Source organism: Lepeophtheirus salmonis, chromosome 13 (genome assembly GCF_016086655.4).
Source record: "Lepeophtheirus salmonis chromosome 13, UVic_Lsal_1.4, whole genome shotgun sequence".
Lineage (NCBI taxonomy): Eukaryota > Metazoa > Arthropoda > Copepoda > Siphonostomatoida > Caligidae > Lepeophtheirus > Lepeophtheirus salmonis.
The window spans coordinates 42,426,086-42,446,342 of NC_052143.2; the positions used below are offsets into that span (position 1 = coordinate 42,426,086).

Consider the following 20,257-nt stretch of genomic DNA (forward strand, 5'->3'; position numbering starts at 1 on the left):
TTTGTGAAACCTGAATTTACCATTTGATTATTGAGGGATACAATCTTCTTTATGCGAGTGTATGTATGTATATATAAATATATTAGAAACTATTTTTCGTGCAAATGTCGCAAATTGTCCTCCCATGAAATGTCCGTTCGGCAAATTGTCCCTCTACAAAAAAAAGTTCGACCAATAGTCTGCTTAACAATATTAAAGTAACATTTACTATATAATGAAAATTGGTGAAAAAATTGCATTTTCCTATAAACTTCTACATGCTGAGTAATATTTCAAAGGGAAAAGTGAGCCAACTAGCTACAGTCTCCTCTAGTTAAATATATTTAAGATCCCGATTATGTATCTTTATAATTTGTAAAAAAAAATATATATATTTGCTTAATTGAAACATATTCAAAGAAAAATTTAAGATTTTTTACCAGGAAATATGGATGAATTTTTTCTACTTAATTACTTGTTCCACCTTTTTAGGAACTTTGTCTATGGAACATAATTAATCATTATTATCTGTATTGTCATTTATTTTTTGTACATAAATTGATCAAGGTTAAGTACTGATTTTTTTCTAAACTTTGTGATAGGTAATGAATTAAATTTTAATAAATTAAAAAGTATATAAATTGGTAAACGGTGGAGTTTTATATATTTATACATATACCAATCTGGAGAAATTTTTGCATCCAAAAAACTGGAATCGAATCAATATTGTTCCTAAACTTCATTAGGTTGATAAAACATTTATTACTTATTTAATGTGAACTTCACAACTCCCAACCATTTGAATTTCATTATGGTACTAGAGCCCAAGCAGTGGGCATAAGCGTTTCAAAACTCTACTGTCCATATTTAAAAAGATATTTTGCTGATTTTGAAGTTATACGAGAAACTACAAAATCATGCAAATGGATTAAAACATGCTGGCAAATAAAAGAAAGACTCGTGTCCTCATACTAATGTCTAACTAATTAAATAAATGAGATGAAAACGTCGGCAGGGTTTTATCAAACAGTCTTAAAGCATTGTTGATGAGATAAATTCAGAGCAAATGTCAAACTAGAATCTTTATTATCTCCGGTTATCGACAGTTTCTCCTTAAATACCAGGATTTCTTGGAGTTTTACACCAACGGGAAATTCTCAAAAAATCCTGCATTTAATTATTTCCTATTTTAAGCTTCATATAATGATTATGATTATATATATATAGCGAGTTGACATTTCGCCCACGGGTCGGGACTCGGGTTGTGCATTTAACAATTAAGCCACACACAAATGTTAGCTCTTTCATCAATTACTATTTGAACTTTTTATTACGGCTCAGATTGTATTAAGAAAATCAAACAAACGGGACCCACGGCCTCTAAAAAAACCAACCAGCGTATTATAATATATGATTAAAATGTACTATTTCATATTAAATTATACAAAAATAACTACTTCCATTCGTTTATATTTATTATTCTCCATAAACCCTTTTTGATACCGTTCAAAGACAGATCCTAACATGTAACTCAGTGTGATTGGTTTAGTCATGAATGATTAACTAATTAAAAACTCTATAGAAAAAAACAAAAATTTGGGATTCATCCCCTGAAAATAGGTTATGATGTATGATTTCATAATAACAACAATTGTATACGTTAGAAGAGAAAAAAAATTGTATGAAATTGAAATCTTGCTATTGAAATGGGCAGATGAACGCTTTCAGAAAAAATTAAAGTCAATTAAATTAGTAGCCTAAAATTTAACTATATTCAACTAAAAGAAAATACTTGAATGCATTTTTTTTTTAAATACGAGCACAAAAACATATTTTTCTTTCACAATCAAGGATATACCCAACATTGAAATCGAGAAATATTTTTTTATGAATAAAACCTTGAGACCGGTGACATAGGGGCAGGGGGGGGGGGATTTAGATGTTTTAAAAACGTACATTAGAGTATATACTCGTAAATACCAATATGTTTATATAATGTGAAAGAATATTCTCAATATGTAGTTTTTACCGAAAAAGTAGAAATTTAACCAAGTTTCAATTATTACATTATCACGTAGTTTTTTTTTTTTTTTTTTTTGTAACAAATTGCTTATGCTTTAATCAATCGAAATATGAATTAGTTTAAATTGCACAACCTTCATTAATTATTGAATGAATAAGTGTTTAGATTTCAATGTACCATCCGGTATGTAAAACCTTTTTATTTCCTAGAGATAAACACAAAATAATTACATGGAAACGAATAACATGTTCGAAGGATTATGATAGTCTTCCCTTGCTTTGTTTCGGATTTTTCTAGGAAATTTTCTAGGCTGAAAATAATTTTCGAAGATGATTCAAAATGGTTGGGAAGGCTTCTCAAAGGACGAGATTGTGTTGATAGTATTTTCATATGATAAGTTAAGAGTTAAGGCCCTGTCAAACTAATGGGAGCCATAACGGAATGTATAACTTAATGAAAATAAGATCCACAATACTAAGGGGGGGGATCTTTGAATTTAATTTAAACAATGAGCTGTCAGGATCATATATCCATGAATCTAGATCAAAGTCAATAAAAAAAAATTTGATTACGTTGGTGAGATTTTCAATAAAAACATAAATTTGGCCTATCTCGAGGAATTGGCGATGAAAGGATTTCTTAAACATAAATATACGTGGAAGGGAGATTACACCGAGGGATGGGGTTTTTTTTCCGGAGGTTGCAGGTCCTTGAAACTACAAAAACAATATAGAAAAGATTGATAAACAACACAGGGGAATCTATGGGAAAAAATACTTTTGTCAAGTGAATATTACATGTTATAAATTGTAAAGACTTTGCCATAAAGTGGTTCATTGCAGAAACCATAATATATACTTTAACCTTTGGAAACATTTATGGAAAAACTGTGGAGGAAAGACATTTTTTTCCTTATAAAATTGGAAAGGAGACCTCAGAACATTTTTTCTCAAAATGTTAGGATATTGAATACAAAAGGAATAAAATGTTAGAAATATTGTATGAGAGACACAGAGTTACTCTCATGAGCAAATCATGAATGATATATTTTTATTGGACCATCAAGAAATGATTAATTTAACCATCATAAAAATCGAAAACATACGTTATAAATACAGAAAAACAAGAAATCTTTAACTACGTTGTTCAACCATTTTGTAATATACAAATAAATACGCATGACTAATAACAACAAACTATTTCATTCAACTATTCTACGGAATAAAAACCAAACATCCGAAGGACACTTGGCTCGCTCGCAAAAAATGAAAAAATATGCACTTCGCAAATAATACATAATTAAGGGTAACACCAACAAAAATTAATTGTACATGACCGACAAAAACCCGTCCACATAGGTACCTATATAAGGACTGCTCCACCTCCAAACGGCAATCAGTACAAAGTTTACAAGCAACAATAATCATGTACACCTCAGTATTCCTTCTTTCCGTCGTCTTCTCATGTGCCTTTGGAGCACCCCAATATCAAGCCTCTCAGCCTGTTTATGCTCCGGTTGAAGAGCCTTACGCTTATCAATACGCCGTTCAAGATCCCCAATCAGGAAATGACTTCTCTGCCGAAGAATCCTCTGATGGACAGGTCATCTCTGGATCCTATCAAGTGGCTCTCCCGGATGGTCGTATTCAAACTGTGACCTACACTGTGAGTGGAGATAGTGGATACGTTGCTGACGTTCAGTATGAAGGAACTCCATCCTATCCCGAAGCTCCTCAGCAACCCAGATATGTTTAAAAAGTTTGGCATTGATGAATATTCATTATTATTTATTGATTTATATTTATATTAAATATGTCCTTAATTGTGATAATTGATTTGATTTGATTTACTCTAAATGAAATACAAAATCTACTTTTTAAAAGTCATAACATTCCTCAAAACTGTTTATTTTTTCGCAAGTTTAAAGTGATCATATTATTATTTGGGGTCTTGAAATTGAATTAACTAAATATCAAGGAAAAATATATTTTTACCATTTAATAACTTCGTTAATGTATTTAATGGGATACTTAAAGAACAGTTGAAAAGTAGAGCGGGCGAGTTTTCTTCGATTTCTCGAAAGTTTCTACAAGTTTTGGTATAAACAACTATTATTAATACTGTTTTGGACTTGCCTATCTAAACTTTGTAGCGTTTTGTGGAATAAAGATTCGTAGAGAGTACAAACTGAATTTCCACAATTCAGTTTGAAAACCTGTCATTTGAAATACCAACTTTTGATATCACTTTAATTATGTTAAGTTTTAAAGTTGATGTTTAATGTATTTTTATTGTGTAGATACTTATATAATAATATATATGTTTATCCGTTAGTTAGATTATAGATTAATTCATTTAGATTAATTTTATGTATTTGCAATATATATTTTTGATTTAATTGAATTTTATTTCAGTTGTAACGATAAGCACTATTATTTTATACCAATATTTATCAACGATCACTACTTGTCCCATCGATGAGGCAAATTAGCTCAAAAGATTTCCAACATTAAAATTTAGTATTATTATATTATAAAGGGACAATTTGTAGGGGAATTTATCAAAGGACTAGTTGGGAAATTTGGCCGAAAAATGATATTTAATATGTATATAATATAAACGATGGAATGATAGTATGATTAATAGGTATTGTTCATATGCTATATATGTCATATAGATTAACTATTTTTATTATTTTGCAGAAATTTTATTTTGTATTAATTATATCATCTAATGATCATTATATAAACCAACAAATATTTACACTTTGTAGTACTTCAAATAAGTTAAATAATAAACAAACATGACAGTGAGCCGAATAGAAGAAGTGGCAATCCCTTCATCGTTATCAATTGATTATAATTCGACATGATGGATTATTCATATTGTAAAGTACTCTTGGAATGACGAACAAGCATAGTACCTAACAGGCTGCTATTTATATTTCTGGCCTAGTTATGAAAAAAAAAAATAGTTACTAATGAAATGGGCTTTTTTCCTTTTTAAAATATAACAATCACTCACCTCTACGAATAATATATTTAAGATATCTATATATATATTTAATATAAGTTGCACGAAAAAAAAACCAATAAAATTTGATTAATTGGTATGGATAATTTTTTTCTACTTTTATATTTGTTCCACCTTTTCAGGGATGTTGTCATTATTTTGGAACATAACTTATAGTAATATATTGTCATCTTTTTTTTTTTGGTGCAGAAATGAATTGTGGTTAAGTGTTGAATTGTTTCTAAATTCTGCAATAAGTATGTATTAGTTAACATTTGGATAAACTATTCGCTATTAAAATCACACAACCTTTCTATTGGAAGTTGTTATGTTTGGACTCAATAAGTTATATAAATATATTCTTTTATCGTCAATTAGTTATAAGTGGATATTATTTTGCATAGAAATTGATTATTCTTCCTAGACGTCAAATATACCTTCAAATTGAGGGGTTCCTTGTTGCCATACTGGTAAAACATATGATCGAAAGCTCAATGATAATAAAATAAGAACTTCTTTACATAAAGTTCCAACATCAAACATGGAAATTCTTAATAAATGGAAATCAGCTACACCAATAAGTTAGATACCTGTGTAAAAATACTATATATATATATATGTATTTTAATTATATTTGATGAGTGTTTATATACAATTATTATTATTTACATTGATGGTAAATCCATCCGTTCATAGCTCTAAAATAGTTGTTTTTCTCTTCATTTTAAACATGAAGTTTTTGAAATAGAAAAATTGAGAACTCAAAAGACGTATCGGAAGAGAAAGTGCTATACCCTCTCTAGGATTGAAAGGAAAGTGACGATTAAACAACGGACCCGTATAATGGCAATGGAAGATGAAGTTCAATTTATGAACATAACAAAATCAGATTCAGATATTGTGCACAAGACACAAAATTAATAAAATGATAACTCTCTTTATGAGAAGATAATTAATTATTATTTTGATTTGATAACTATATTTTATTAAATTAATGATTGATAACTAGTTTTACTTCATTTTAGGTTGTCCAGTTATTGTATTCAGAGTAATCATTCAAAGATACTTGAAATATCAAATGTGAAATACTGCAAATAAGATTTTAATCAATGAAAAAAGTCATTAGGGGTTGTAAAGCGAATAAATACATCGAGTAAAGTTTTAAATTTACTTGGTTTTTTTTAAGACTAAGTATGAGGAAGTTACCGAGCAAGATGCAATCATTAGAAAAAACAGCTTCAATCAAACTATTTCCGATCTAGCTCAATCAATTTATTATGAAAAAATATTATTTATGTCCGAGCAATACATGATAAGATTTTCAAATAAAAATAATAATTATAGAACTGAACAATTTATTTGTTACTTTATAGGTTAATTACTCTACATAGAGTGGTCAATGTAATCATGAGTTATTCCAATTAATGGTTCATAGCATTCATATTTAAATATAATGTAATATGTACATAAATATCAGGAAGTAAAAGATGAACTTGGTGTCACAATAAATTATCAGAATCAATTTGAAATTAAATAAACATCAAACAAAGATCATTAACTCCCGGGTCTTCAGTTTGAGTAGTAGTAATAATAAGGATTTGTTGCATTAAAATAGGCAAAATATGGACTAATTCATGCCTAAAATGTTGAATAATCCACACTTAGGTTATGTATTTGGAATAATAAGTTACAAATTCCTGAGATTAAAGGTACATATTCAAGCGGATATCGTCTATATATATATATGTGTACAGGGGAGGAAGAGGCATCCTTGATAATCTGCAAGAAAAAACCATAAACATGTAATCAACCAGAAAATCAAATCAGAAACAATACTTTCAACACTAATAATTTATTTAGAAAAGGGAGATCAAATCCAAACTCAAGAGGTGAGACAAGAATTAGAATAATATAAATATTTTAAAAAGGGTGTTAAGAAATTTTAACAAATATTTAACATGATTGTTAATTTGCATGTTTACAATTTAATACGCTATAATGCTTATTTATGTACTTTTTACTTTTTTGTGTCAAATCCAAACACTAGAGGTGAGACAATAATTACTTAATGTGAAGCCATTAAGTATACGAAAACTGGTTCATCAAGAGACGCTCTTCTCCAATACAAGGGAAATATAATGGGAAATATAATCAACTATGGGAAAACTGACAATTTCATAACCATGTTAAGGATATTTCTTCAAAAAATGTCTTCCTTCGATGTGGTTTAATAAGAGGTATCTCCTCTATAATCACTAGTAAAGGGGGGATCACTGAAAAGAATAAAAGGAAATCTTCTATAAAAATTTACCTCTGTCTTCATCTGAATTGAATCATACTTGATCATTGATTTTGGGGGAACTCTTTCCAGTTTCACCATCAAAAAACGATTTTTTTTTGAAAGATCCACAATTTCATGATTGATTACTTAAATCACAAATGAGGGTTTTCAATGGACGATCGGATAAGTCCCTATCTCCGCGTTCATGATTTCTCCCTTTTTAACAAGAATTAATTCTTCCTTTTTACAATTGTTATTTAATAGAAGAATTACTTATAATTTATTTTAAAAGCTCTAATAATGGGATTGTGTGGCTTGTGTCTATTAAGATATTAAGTAATCCACGCAATAAGTTTTTGAATTGATAATAACAAATAAGGAAGCAAGTAACTCAAAATATAAATAAGTTATTTTGATAAATTTCTGCATTAAAAAAACTAAAATTGAATCAATATTGCTGCGGAACTGGACCTGCTATAAGAAAATAGTTACTTCAATAGAAAAACTAGTTCTTAACGCTCCAAATAAATTTAAATGGCTTAAAATGACTGAAAATCAGAAATATTATTTATTTAAAACAAAATGCCTGCAAAACATAATTGCTTATCTTTATGAGAAATCATTTAGAGCTGACAATACATTCCATAATCTTCAAAAAAGAAAAATTAAAATCTCATATAAAGCAACCCATTCCTTCTTACATGTTATTCGTTGCTGCCATGTAGTTATTTTGCGTTTACCTCTATGACATAAAAATCTGAGCTCTCTATCGTGATCGACGAATTTCCATTTCCGCACTCCAAACAGTTGAGCGTCTCCTGTACCACTGTCTAAGCCGTCATCAAGTTTGAAACGTTGAAGAGGAAGAAAGGCTCTATCAAAAAGGCCAAATTAGACCTGGAGGAGTTAAAGAAAACACACCAGGCCAATCCCTTCATGTCCATAAAGGCCCATGTAGGGGCATTGGCGGTTTACACCAGACTGTCCAAACAGTTTTCAAAAAAGTGGTCGGAAAGAGCCTTGTGAGGGTGGAAAGGCCAATTTTCACATGGATAATGAAAGGTACTCCTCCGTTGAAAGACTCTTTTGAGTTCTTTTGAACTCTTTTTTGACACTTATGACCCTCCCCTCCCCCTACAGCCATGATGTCAACCCCCTTGACTACACATTCTGGGTGCATGTCGAGGGGAAGGCCTACAGTGTCTGTCATCCAAACACCAAGGTCCTCAAAGCCACTATTAGCCAGTACTGGGACCCCATGACAGATTACTACATCTGCATTGGTTGTCAGACCTTCCACCGCACCCTGGAAGCTATAATTGCCGTTAAGATCGGCTACATTAACTATTGAGTGTGTTCAGACACACATATTGTTGAAATTCTATAGTTAAGTACTAAATTATATCTTGTTGAAATTGCAAATTTAAAGTGTTCAGATTTTAATGGACCACTCGGTATTTGTGTCTCATCACTCTAATATTATAACAATATAAAACAGACTTTGAAGTTTTACTAGAACCCACCAAATCATGGGAATTAATCGTACCAAGCTGACAATTCTAGGAAGAACTCGTACTCTCACATTATTGTTGCAATGAAAAAAAGTAAAGATGGTAGCTGCCAAACTGAAGCTCCACCGAAAATCACTCTTCAAGCCCAAAAAAGCTATTTCTGGCTTTCTCTGTAATTTTGTATTTTTTTATCCTAATATTCATCATGTCAACATTTCCATTGTACTATTGAGATCAAGATTACATATACTCGGCAACACTAGGTTGAAGAAAATCAACTCGGAAATCAAAGCAGTTGGGCACTCATTCAAGTGTTAATAAATCTCTGTTTAATAATGATTTACAATCAGACCGTTAGTCCATTCGATAAATTCTTGAGCGCGCTCCAGCTCAGTTACTAATTTTTGTTAGCGCGCTCTTGCTCTTTTTTTTAAAAGAATGACGGCACTCCCGATATCACTCGATTAAATATGAGCAGCATTCATAGTATCTATGAAGGCAATTCTCCCAAATATTTAATATATTAATAACAATTATTAAATTGATAGAATTCACATGAACACATTCAAATCAAATAATATTAAGTGCTAATGGGTAGTGGTTCCCAAGGAGTGTGTCTTGAGACAAGTTCAAGTGTGCCGTACGATTTGTGACAATCATGCATTATTTGCAATAGCATGTAGTAATCCAAATAGTTGGCTTAATTAAAATAGGCATCTCAAGAAATTTTCATTTGTCTCTAGATGTGTCTTGGCATTAAAAGTTTGGGAATCACTGTCTCAGTGGATTTGTTATCATGAGGCTTCATACACCCTCATCCGGTTAACCTTATAATTAGTTCGAACTTGAACACAGGGTTCTCAAGTTTTTGAACTTATGTTTGCGGGAAATTTTGAGATCTTATCTTAATTCATTATAATAAAATCATATTCCAGTTAGGAAAAGTCCTTTACAAAAAAATAAAGATTCATCTTCCAACGTAATCTCCACACATGAAGGAGCTGGCGGTATCTCTGAAGGAACTGATGTCTGCTCTCGCTTTTTATTCTAAACAATGAGCGCACTACCGCTGTAGTACAAAATTTAGAACGGTGCTCAATTGAGCTCTGCTCCCTAATGCATTACTTACAACCTAGTAGTGTTGTTGTTAATTTGGATAAATTGAAGATAAATGGCAGACTTGAATTTAGTTATATATACATATCGAGTTGACTTTTAGCACATAAGTCAGGATATCTATTTAACAATTAATTATACAACTCACAGTTCGACTAAAAATTAGCTCTTTCATCACTTACAATTAAAGTTATAAATTGCGGATGAGATAGGTTTAAAAAATTCAAAAAATCGGAATTCAGGGGCTCTAAAAAAACTATCAGCGCACTATAGGTGATAATACATAGGTTACAACTTATATTTCTTACCTCAAAGAACCCATGCCTTGTAAGCACCTTCTATTGTATCCAGTTGATAGATTGGCATTATCAACTTTATATTAACGTTTTCTTATTTACACGTGATTTGAGTATTATATAGTGATTTGAAATATTACTATTTAGATAGACTTCTTTTGATCATATGGCAGATTAAATGTGTGATCCAACGTGAACAAATCTTCTTTACAGACAAATTTTTATTTAATATCATGTAGATGCTGATTATACTGATCTCTAACGATGCCTCGATCTCCCAGTAAGTCATATGACGATCTGGTTTTATTTCAAGAAATAAAAATGCTCTCATGGGAGCCCTTGATAAGAAATGGAACCAAATTTCAAAGGATGTAATATGTGCCAGTTGCAATGAGGGTTGGAAGAGATTGCTTGCTGTTAAAAAGACAAAATGTGACCAAATTGAATAAATTCATATTCAAAATATTTATAATAGTTAAATTAAATGTTTCAAAATATTTATAATAGTTAAATTAAATGTTTCAAAATATTTCTTGTAGTTTTTGATTTAGAGCCAATTATTTTTGGGACAATTTTAAAAAGCAACCCTTTACATCCCACAAACACATAAATTTTTTGTAATACTATGTAGAAAACTTATAAAAACCAAGCTATCAATACAGCCGATATAGCTTAAACGCATAATTTATTTAAGACCAAAAATATAGGAAGCAACCTACGTAATACAATTTGAATGGAGGATATAACATAATTAAAGCTATATTAAAATTTATTTTTTCTTCTTAAAGGTTTTTATTACATACTTAAATTGTGATGTATTTATGATTTAGTAAAGGGATCGTGATATTTCCTCGTATCCCGTTCAACGACATATACGTCAACATGATTTGTTTAGACATGAAAAATTACTTTATTACCATTCTAGAGATTAAATTAAGAAAATCGAATTCATCCTCTGAAAATGAGTGATGTGTCAATTTATACTACCAAAAAATGTATCAATAGGTTTTTTGTGATAAAAAAGAAAATCTTTCATTCGAAGATTATCCGTTATTGAACTGGACAGATAAACGGTCTAAAAATAAATTTAAGTCTCTTAAATTAGTGGCCTATAATTTAAAAATATTCAACAAATGAAAAAAAAAAAGAATCAAACTATTTCTTTAATACGAGGATAAAATATATGTTCCTCTTTCACAATCAAAAATTTACCCACCCAGCAGAAAGGGGGAGGGGGTAGATCTTGTTTAAAAACGTACACTAGAAATAATTTTATTTATATAATAAAACAAAAAATACTTCTCAATTTGTAGCTCTAATCCAAATAGTAAAAAATTAACAAAGTTATGGATCTTCCAAGAATTCAAAATTCGGCATTTGTAAAAAAACAAAAAAACTTTTTAGTCAAAATTGTCATAAAGACCCTAAAGCCTAGGCTTCTGCACTTTTTTCCCCCCCAACCATTACCAAAAAAATGCAAAATCCCCTCATAACGTTGCCATTATATAATTTTGCTCTCACTTGGAAATACATTTTGAAGCCAGTGGTTGGTATATAAGTCCCAGTGCTAGGATTTTTCGTCAGGGGCGTTTTGAATATTTTTGTTTTATTTTTTCGAATGACCAGGGGCGTTGCTAGCTTTTTTTTGGGGGGGGGGAGGCTTAGCCCCAAAAATTATCAGGAATGTTATATAAATAGGTTTATTTTATGAATATATGCACGCAGAGGGTGCTAGCTAATGGTAAAAATCCAGTGTAGAATGGCCATGTTACAAAAAGAACCCAAAAATCAATTTGGGGACCTGCTGTGTGATTGTTATTATTATTATTTATCCATTCATTGTACCTTGTATATATTATATTACAAACGAGTAAATGAATATAGACTCATTCTTATATATACTATCACAGTAACAAGTCGTGTTTTATATTATAATCTTTAAGGATTATTATTTAGTGCTACGTATTTGTAATTATAATTACTACAACATGGTATAATAATTTTTCCATTCGTGATTAGTAGTTTGTATTCCAGTGAAATATTCTTCCAAATTGACTGGTAAGAACGTATTGGATGAGTCTTCGATACATCATTAATTTATTTGCCTCCCAAAAACTCTATCATTTTTTTTTTTTTTTTTTTTGGATAATTTATATCTTCTCTTGCAAATTTATCAAGTTCTTTTAGTTTAGGATCAGACTTGATCAAATAAGTGTTGTAAATTTTCTTTTCAGGTCGATCTGGCTTGGGAACGGGAGTTTGTGATTGCTTTAATTTATCACAATTAAATACTCTGTTATATTTTTTGATTAAATTGTTGAGCTTTGATTTTGATTTAATTTCGATGCTGTTACAGGATAACATCGGGAAATCCTTCAAAATTATTGCAAGTCTTTGATAAGTTTGCAACTGAGGAGCAATTCATCTTTTCTCTCCGGACTTATAATGGTTGTTGCCTTACTGATGACACCATTAAATTTTATAGTTAATTCACAATGCCCCACAAATTTAATTAAATTTCCACATGCGTTGTGGATATTGGGATGATAAGATTCATTCCATTGAATATTGAACTTATTATCACACGCTAGGGAACTTGATTGAAAGCAGTTCATAACTATTTCAATAACTTCTAAGTAATCAGGGAATATTTTAACAAACTCGATGAAATAACACCAACGGTAGTTAAAGCTAAGGAGACTATAAATGATGAGTTTATTTATGAAGAATTGTCAATAATTAATCATAATTTCAACCTTATTACCAAGGCTATTACCGTGTTAGAAGGAAGACTTCCTTTACTTGTTAGCTTAACTATTATCGTACATTTAGGGGTAGATATCAAGCTAGAGTCATTCAAAACAAAATTATATATATTTTTAGATGAAAATCCAGCGTACAACGATTTGCAAGACCTAGATAATGGAGACAATTTACAGAATCAAACTTATTGTAAATTAGAGAGGATTTTCACCATATTGAGAGCCATTCATTTAAAAATAAGATCATGTTTATCAGTAAAAAGTGTCAGGAACAAGCTCATTATAAAATGGAATATTGAAATATTTAATTCGTAGGAGTAAGTATTTATCAAATAATTTTTGGAAGAATAAATTACATTTATTCCTAAATACAGTAATATTGTCAAGAATAATAGCATGAATGGTCTCAAAGGGGGGGTTTAGCTTCAAATGGCGTCCAAATAGATTATCTAACATAATTTTCTTCGTGTAAAGACTTTGATAAGTTATTATTGATGTATTTAAATATTAGAAAATTAATTAAACAAATACTTCTTCAAATTCAGGATTAGGATATAGCAAACTGTTCATAATCTCCAAGATAAGGTGTTAGAGAACTACAGTAATATGGTCAAGAACAACCGCATGAATGGTGTCAACGGAATTCTTAGCTTCAAATGGCGTGCAAATAGTTTGTCTAATATCAGTTTCTTCGGGTTACGAATTGGGTATGCTCCATGGATTCCAACATGTTGTCGTTTTAAATCCAGAACATATTAATTTACTTTTCCTTTTCTTAGCTTAACAAATTACTTATGACAAAAAATGAGGATTCTACATGGAATTTGAAGTATGATTTATGGATTTTATTTCTACTCATAATTAGTATATTATTTTCTGTATAAAAATGTCTCATTATTTTTGTATATTTATAATTTACATTTGTCCCTAATCATTTGTTAAGTCAATTTGTAATATTTAGTGCCGTTAGTTATTATTAATTTGTTTTACTTTCACTATTAAAATTTCTACTTAATATTTTTCGTTATAATTCATCGTTTTTATTTTACCCATACTAATTTAACTTAATATCACAAATATACGTTTTAATACATTAATTTTTTTAAATTTACTAGTAATTAATTTAAAAAAACATTTATTGCTACACTTCATATCAAACATACAATCATTACGGGCACATGTAAAAATGACTTTAACTTTTGGTGCTCTAGCAATAGTTTGCCGGATTAGGCTACTGCAGTCCATTCTGAAGGTGTTCTAGGGATTGTATTAATATTTGTTAATAAATCTATAATATAGAAGTTCACGAAGTAAATCAGATATTCCTCAATTTGAAAATTTCAACTACTTTTTATATTCACTCTTCTAGTGTAATATGAAATTTAGAAGATTCTCATTTTTATACCAGCATCATGTGATAGTTTATCCTCCAAAGCAGTAACTTTTAATCAATAGTACTAGATGTCTCACTCCCGCTTTTTACACACACTAGCTCGATGCCTTGCCCTGAAGATGATTTTTACTATAGGGCTTAGGATTTGTGTCAGAGCGCGAGGAGAAGGCAGGAGCAAGACGAATGGTATTTCTGAAATACCCAAATTGCTCCCCATTAGCATCACTACATATGCAAATAAACAATAGCATACAAAAACTGATTTTCTCAATTTTGCTATGAAACCATACGTATTGCCCTGTGTTGGCAAAACGTGCGTCTTCAAAATTTTCATTTGAAGTAAAATAAAACTTCCAACTTTATTTTGGTAAATGTAAGTAAAATCCATGTTTATCATTAGGAATCTCAGGCTATAAAAAGTTTATTTTGTGTAAAAATTGATCAGTTTGCCCTTTTTTGTTTGAAAATTACTCCTTTTTCTTGATTTGTATGAAATAAATAGAGAAAACATGGTTTCTAATGACGTCAGAAAAGAGCTTTGATGATATTTTGGAGGAAAATTCACCTACAAAACCCCTCCTTCATTAGGCAGGAAACAATATAAAAAAACTCTATCTTTTTGGGGAAAAACTATGTACGTATTTGATGTAATACCTATCATTATTTTTTTATTCTTGAAGAGAGAACATCAAAGTATAATGTAACCACGAGAGCACGAAAGACAAAATATAATACTGATGATTTTTTGGGGAATAATTTGTCTAATTTCTAGTTGGACTGGGAGTAGAATTGAGGATCAGTATCGAAGTAAGTTATGCCTAAATCCTTGATAGCTACATAGTTGGATTTGAGTTTATTTCCTTACTCTTCCAGCTGATTGCAGCTAGTAAAATAAAAAATCATGACAGCTAAGCTGCTCTCCTTCTAAACATTCTCCAAAGTGTCAGGATGAGCTCGAAATTTTTTGGGTTTTTACCGACAGTATGTCTTTGTTATCACTTTTTATTAATTATGTATGCATATGTCATAGTAGAGATTGAAATCCTATTCTCTCCTTGGACAAATTACAATTCTACTGAGGGAGATAGTAGCATTGAACATTTGAAGAGGTTGTGTATTTTCGAAAATATGACACCAAGTTATACCCTCTAATGAATCGTTACCGGTAATTTAATTGTGTGTAAATTCCTCGCAAGTCTTTTCATTCCTGGTAAATTCATTCCCGAACATTTGAAGAAGGATATTTAATGACGTCATCCAGCTTACTTGAGTCTACTCAAACTATTGAATGAAAAAATTATTCCACAACCGCTTCCCTGAGCATAATAAATCCAATATAATATTAAAAAATACATCCCTGTTCTGAGGGTTTTCTTAACTAAAGATAATTTATTAACTAAAAAGAACCCTTACATTAATATTGGGTTAACTACAGGAGAAGTTAAATGTTGAACTGAATAGTAAATTGTATGCAATACATTTTGATTCAAAGGATTACTATAATATAGTACCCATTTTTTATGCACCATATTTTTGATATGTATATTAACTAAATTTAATAATTAACAATTTTTTACTATATTGATTCTATACAGGTTTTTTTAAATATCAGTTTGAATCATTCCGAAAAATGGTAGCAAAGTATTTTTATTGGAGGGAACAAGAGGGGGGTTCTTAGAACTGATTCAATTCACTAAAAGGAATCACAATTCCAAGCATTAGACTAAGCATAAATTTAAAAAAAAAATCGGTAATGAAAGAATGAAATGTTCGGGAATTAATTTTACAGGGAATTAATTTACTGGGAATTAAATTACCGGTCACGATTCATTAGAGGGTATAACTTGGCGTAATATTTTCGAAAACACGCAACTTCTTCAAATATTCAATGCTACTGTCTCCCTTAGTAAAATTGTAATTCTTCCAAGAAGAGAATAGGATTGTAATCTCTACTAGGAAAATCAGGGATTCTACTAGATTTCAATCTCTACTGTGACATATATATGTTTTTTTTCATATTTTTAAAACATGTAACAAAATAGTTTATTGATAAACTAATGACAACCTACTTAAAAAAATATATAAAGATTCATAAATATAATGGAAATAAATGTTATCAATCTATAATTGTATGTCGACAAGTTATTAATCACAGTTGCAAGCGTTTCATAAGCTAAATTATAGCAGTGTTGTATATGTATTATCTGAAAGATATAAAAAGGATTGGTTAATCAAAAGTTAAAAATCAATGAAAAATAAAAATGTAATATAGTTGACCTTTTGTTTTGTTTTTAAGTTCGTTTGACTCAACTTTATTCATGTATATTTGTACTATTCCATGCGATAAAAATATAAAAAATGCGAAAATACCATATATAGTAAACACCATTCTACCCCCAAGATCTGCATACAGTTTCGTCGCAACCAAACTTCCGATTCCTACTCCTGTAAGGTAAAATAATAGAATTTACAGTATACAGTATGAATGCATATTAGTTACCACATGCTTCAAAAACAGCATAAGTGACAGTGAGCATCGTTGCAGAAGCATTAGTAGGAGCAAGAGAAACTGCATATGATGAAATAGCCGGCCAAAATAATCCAGTTGTGAGACCATTCGAAAGCTCTATGAATAAAATTGACCAAGGGGACTCGATAGAAGAATAATATAAAAATCGTACTGAAAAGGTCAACAAAACCACACTCATCATGCCCTTGCATCCAATTTTTTCCTCCACTTTGTCTATAAATTATAATTCATCGGAGAAAACAAGCCTATGGAATGCCATATAATAATTTCGAATACGTACGAGATAGCAAAAACACAGGGAACTCTCCCAGGGTATGGAATAACAAAACAATCCCTTGAAGAGTTTTCATTGCAATAAAGCCATTACAATCATTTCTTTGGCCCAGATCCTCTAAAAAGATGAAATGAATATGCATGGCACCATAGCAAAATCCAACAAAGGTGACATACAATAGAAAACTAATAACACTTTGATTTGTAGTTATTAGAGTATATACAGCTTTTAGCTGATTGACATTCCTTATATTATTATAGGATTTGGCATTATCCCTAGCATCATCGGGAATCTGAAGAAAACCAATAACTATGATATCCAAAGTCCATAGGATTAACATCGAGTTAAAAACAGGAGAATAATCAAAGAGTAATTTGTCTTGATTATAAATGTCCATTAACTTCCCCATTAAAAGAGCTGATATTCCCCAACCAATTGAGTTCCATGTTCTTTGTTGACCATAATAGACCTTGTTTTCCTCTTTTTTTTCTGCATTAACTGAACTTGCATTTCAAGAAAAGTAAAAAAAAAAAAAAAAAACTTTAAATCTCATTTTAATGGTGTAAGTAAAATAAATCATTAAAAAACATAAATATTTACTTTTTATAATTCAAGTAATCTTACTTTCGGCATATTTTTTGGCATACAGCATCCTGAACTGAATTGACAATAGAAAAAGATACATGACCAACAATCCAAATGAACACTATGAAATAGTAACGCATTCCATTCAAGTAACTGTTCATAACTTTTTCAACCTCTGGAAATTGAGGACACCTTGTTGAGCACTTTAATTGAGAATTACAAGGATGATCCAATCGATGGTCTAAAAAAATCCGGAGATGCCCTCTATTTATCATATCAACTTTGGAACCTACGAAACTTCCTTTGAATCTGAAATCTTAGAAAAAAAATCTTCAATGTTTAACATTTTTTTTTAAAAAGGAGGATCCACAAACCACTAAATTTACTATCTGTGCAATGAAAATCACAATGAACTGATGTATCACGGTAAAGGGAATTGAACCTATGCTTAAGGCATAAATCAGGTACTTTTGATTCTGTGACAATAGCTTTTAGATTATGACTGTCACCACACTCAACATTTAAATTGAACACTTCTTCAAATGTTCCATTCTTAGGTAATATATTAAAGCCATAATATAGTAGGGTACCGGCAATGGCTATTTGAAATACTAAAGTCTTTTTGTGGGATCTGAAATATAATCATTAATTGATTAGCTTAACTAGGATGCCAAGAGATGGTGTTTATGATTACCGATCCATCAAAATTCCAAAAATAGGTTTGAATATAAGCCCTAATATCTGGATGAATAACAAAACGGGCCCCATAGTAGCAACATTCATTCCTAGTTGCTTTATAATAATTGTGATATAGGGATTGATTGGAGACGCTCCTGCAAAAGTAATAGGGACATGAAAAAATAAATGATAGTATGAAACACTATTGACTACCAATTAAGAACACATTACACTTGTTACTTATATTACTAGATCATACATATTATCATCATTTAACTATTATATTAAAAAATATAAAAAATTAATAAGAGGTAAATGCAATTAAAACTAAAACTTGAAGCTCTGTGTTTTAAAAAAAATCCGGAACTTTGTACAAAAAAATGGATTCAAACCTATGAAATCAGATAAATAATCATTGCAGTATACCTAAGCATTTGTACAATTAATATAATTGTCAATTGATAAATAAACTATGTAAATAATTGTTAAAAAGCTGGAAAGTAAGTATCAACCCCTAGAGGGAGCTCCGTTCAGTTTAACAAAAACAAATACGTGTAATCTAGAATATACTACTAAAAGAATCTGCTTACTTACCAGCTCCATGGATAAAATAGTGGAGTTTAAGTATGGATGTATTTGACTTAATTTTCATGATTGATGATCAACGAATACTGATGTTATAACGAAGATAGTACAAGTTGATGTACAGTTTGTTGTGTTGTTTTATTTATTTTTTTGTATACCTGACGTCACGGACATGGAAATCAAGTGGGATAGTGCTATGACTACTTTTGTATATATTAATTTCATAGTTTACGCGTGTAGGTATTTAAATTAAACAAGGAGAATATCTCTCTCTACAAATGTTTATTAATATAGACACTAGAATTAGTTACCTCGTATTTTTGAATGTATTAAGTGTATTTATCAAATATTTTCCTTTAGTAGGGAATAGTCATGATTGTCTTAATATGAGGAATATTTTTGAGATAAAAACCTGTCAGTATAGCGGATAAATCAATTATACATTAAGAATAAATTACTATTATTTATTAAACATAAAATGATCATGTGAAAAATATAGACCTAAGAATAAAATTTTAATTTGAACATTTATATTGAGTATAATAAATAAAGAGTTCAATGTAATTACCTTAAAGGAAGGATTTTGAAACTTCGACATGGTTGACAACATTCACAATAATAAATAGTATTTCCATGTTTAAAAAAAAGCCGAATCAATAACTAATTAGATAAAAAAATAAAAATAACAGAGACCTCATAAATAAGGAATTTATATTTAGAAAAATATCATAAATGATCTTTTTTATTATTATTTGTTCAATCAATACTAAAACAATCGTATTATTATTTTGTTTTATTTAAAATAATTTTCAATAAAACAACTAATAATTAGCTCTTATGATAAACATTTAGTGAATATCTGTAATTAATTAATTTATCTAATAGCATAATAAAATAATGCGTTGTAGGCCAAAATAACGAAAAAAGTGTATTTCATTATATGGGAGAGTTTAAAATACTCTTCCACTTGTTTTCCAAATGCAAAATAGTCTTACAAGTATTAAAGAAATCCTGAGAGAGGCTTGAAGTGTAAAGTATAAAGTAGGGATGTTGACAAGAAATAAAAAATATATTAATTGTAGTTCTTGTTTCATTTTAGCTGAAAATGCAACAATACCAAAATTTTGTTAATTAGGCAGATATTGACGGAGTAATTGCATTTTTATTGGCAAAAAATTAAAAAGGTTTCTCACACGCAATCGTTGCCTCTTCTATTATTATTTGTATGTTTA

At 30.0% G+C, this 20,257-nt stretch overlaps 2 protein-coding genes across 3 annotated transcripts; one reads left to right on the plus strand and one right to left on the minus strand.

Moving 5' to 3' along the window:
- The first annotated feature begins 3,397 nt into the window (after nt 1-3,397).
- LOC121127955 (cuticle protein 19-like) lies at nt 3,398-3,891 on the plus strand. The gene has a single exon (XM_040723537.2). It carries the CDS (start codon nt 3,428-3,430, stop codon nt 3,755-3,757), a length of 330 nt encoding a protein of 109 aa, XP_040579471.1. The 5' UTR covers nt 3,398-3,427; the 3' UTR covers nt 3,758-3,891.
- Nucleotides 3,892-15,742: 11,851 nt separating this feature from the next.
- Nucleotides 15,743-19,645, minus strand: LOC121128083 (major facilitator superfamily domain-containing protein 6). 2 transcript variants are annotated; one of them, XM_040723647.2, is made up of 9 exons: nt 19,594-19,645; nt 19,035-19,526; nt 18,457-18,595; nt 18,137-18,393; nt 17,802-18,078; nt 17,184-17,680; nt 16,874-17,116; nt 16,651-16,818; nt 15,743-16,577 (listed from the first exon to the last, which is right to left on the minus strand). In XM_040723647.2, the coding sequence occupies exons 2-9, from the start codon at nt 19,090-19,092 to the stop codon at nt 16,552-16,554; spliced, it is 1,665 nt and encodes a 554-aa protein (XP_040579581.1). In that variant the 5' UTR covers nt 19,093-19,526; nt 19,594-19,645; the 3' UTR covers nt 15,743-16,551. The 2 variants fall into 2 exon arrangements, with proteins under 2 accessions (XP_040579581.1, XP_040579582.1); XM_040723648.2 differs by lacking the exons at nt 19,035-19,526; nt 19,594-19,645 and adding an exon at nt 18,833-18,939.
- Nucleotides 19,646-20,257: the final 612 nt, after the last annotated feature.

Bases quoted from the DNA above. Each gene is read 5' to 3' on its own strand.
- LOC121127955 (XM_040723537.2), top strand. From the start codon at position 3,428: ATGTACACCTCAGTATTCCTTCTTTCCGTCGTCTTCTCATGTGCCTTT.
- LOC121128083 (XM_040723647.2), bottom strand. From the start codon at position 19,092: ATGAAAATTAAGTCAAATACATCCATACTTAAACTCCACTATTTTATC. The intron at 18,079-18,136 runs GTTTGTGGATCC...TTTTTTTCTAAG, and splicing joins CACAGATAGTAAATTTAGTG to ATTTCAGATTCAAAGGAAGT. The intron at 16,578-16,650 runs GTCAACTATATT...TATATCTTTCAG, and splicing joins ACTTAAAAACAAAACAAAAG to ATAATACATATACAACACTG.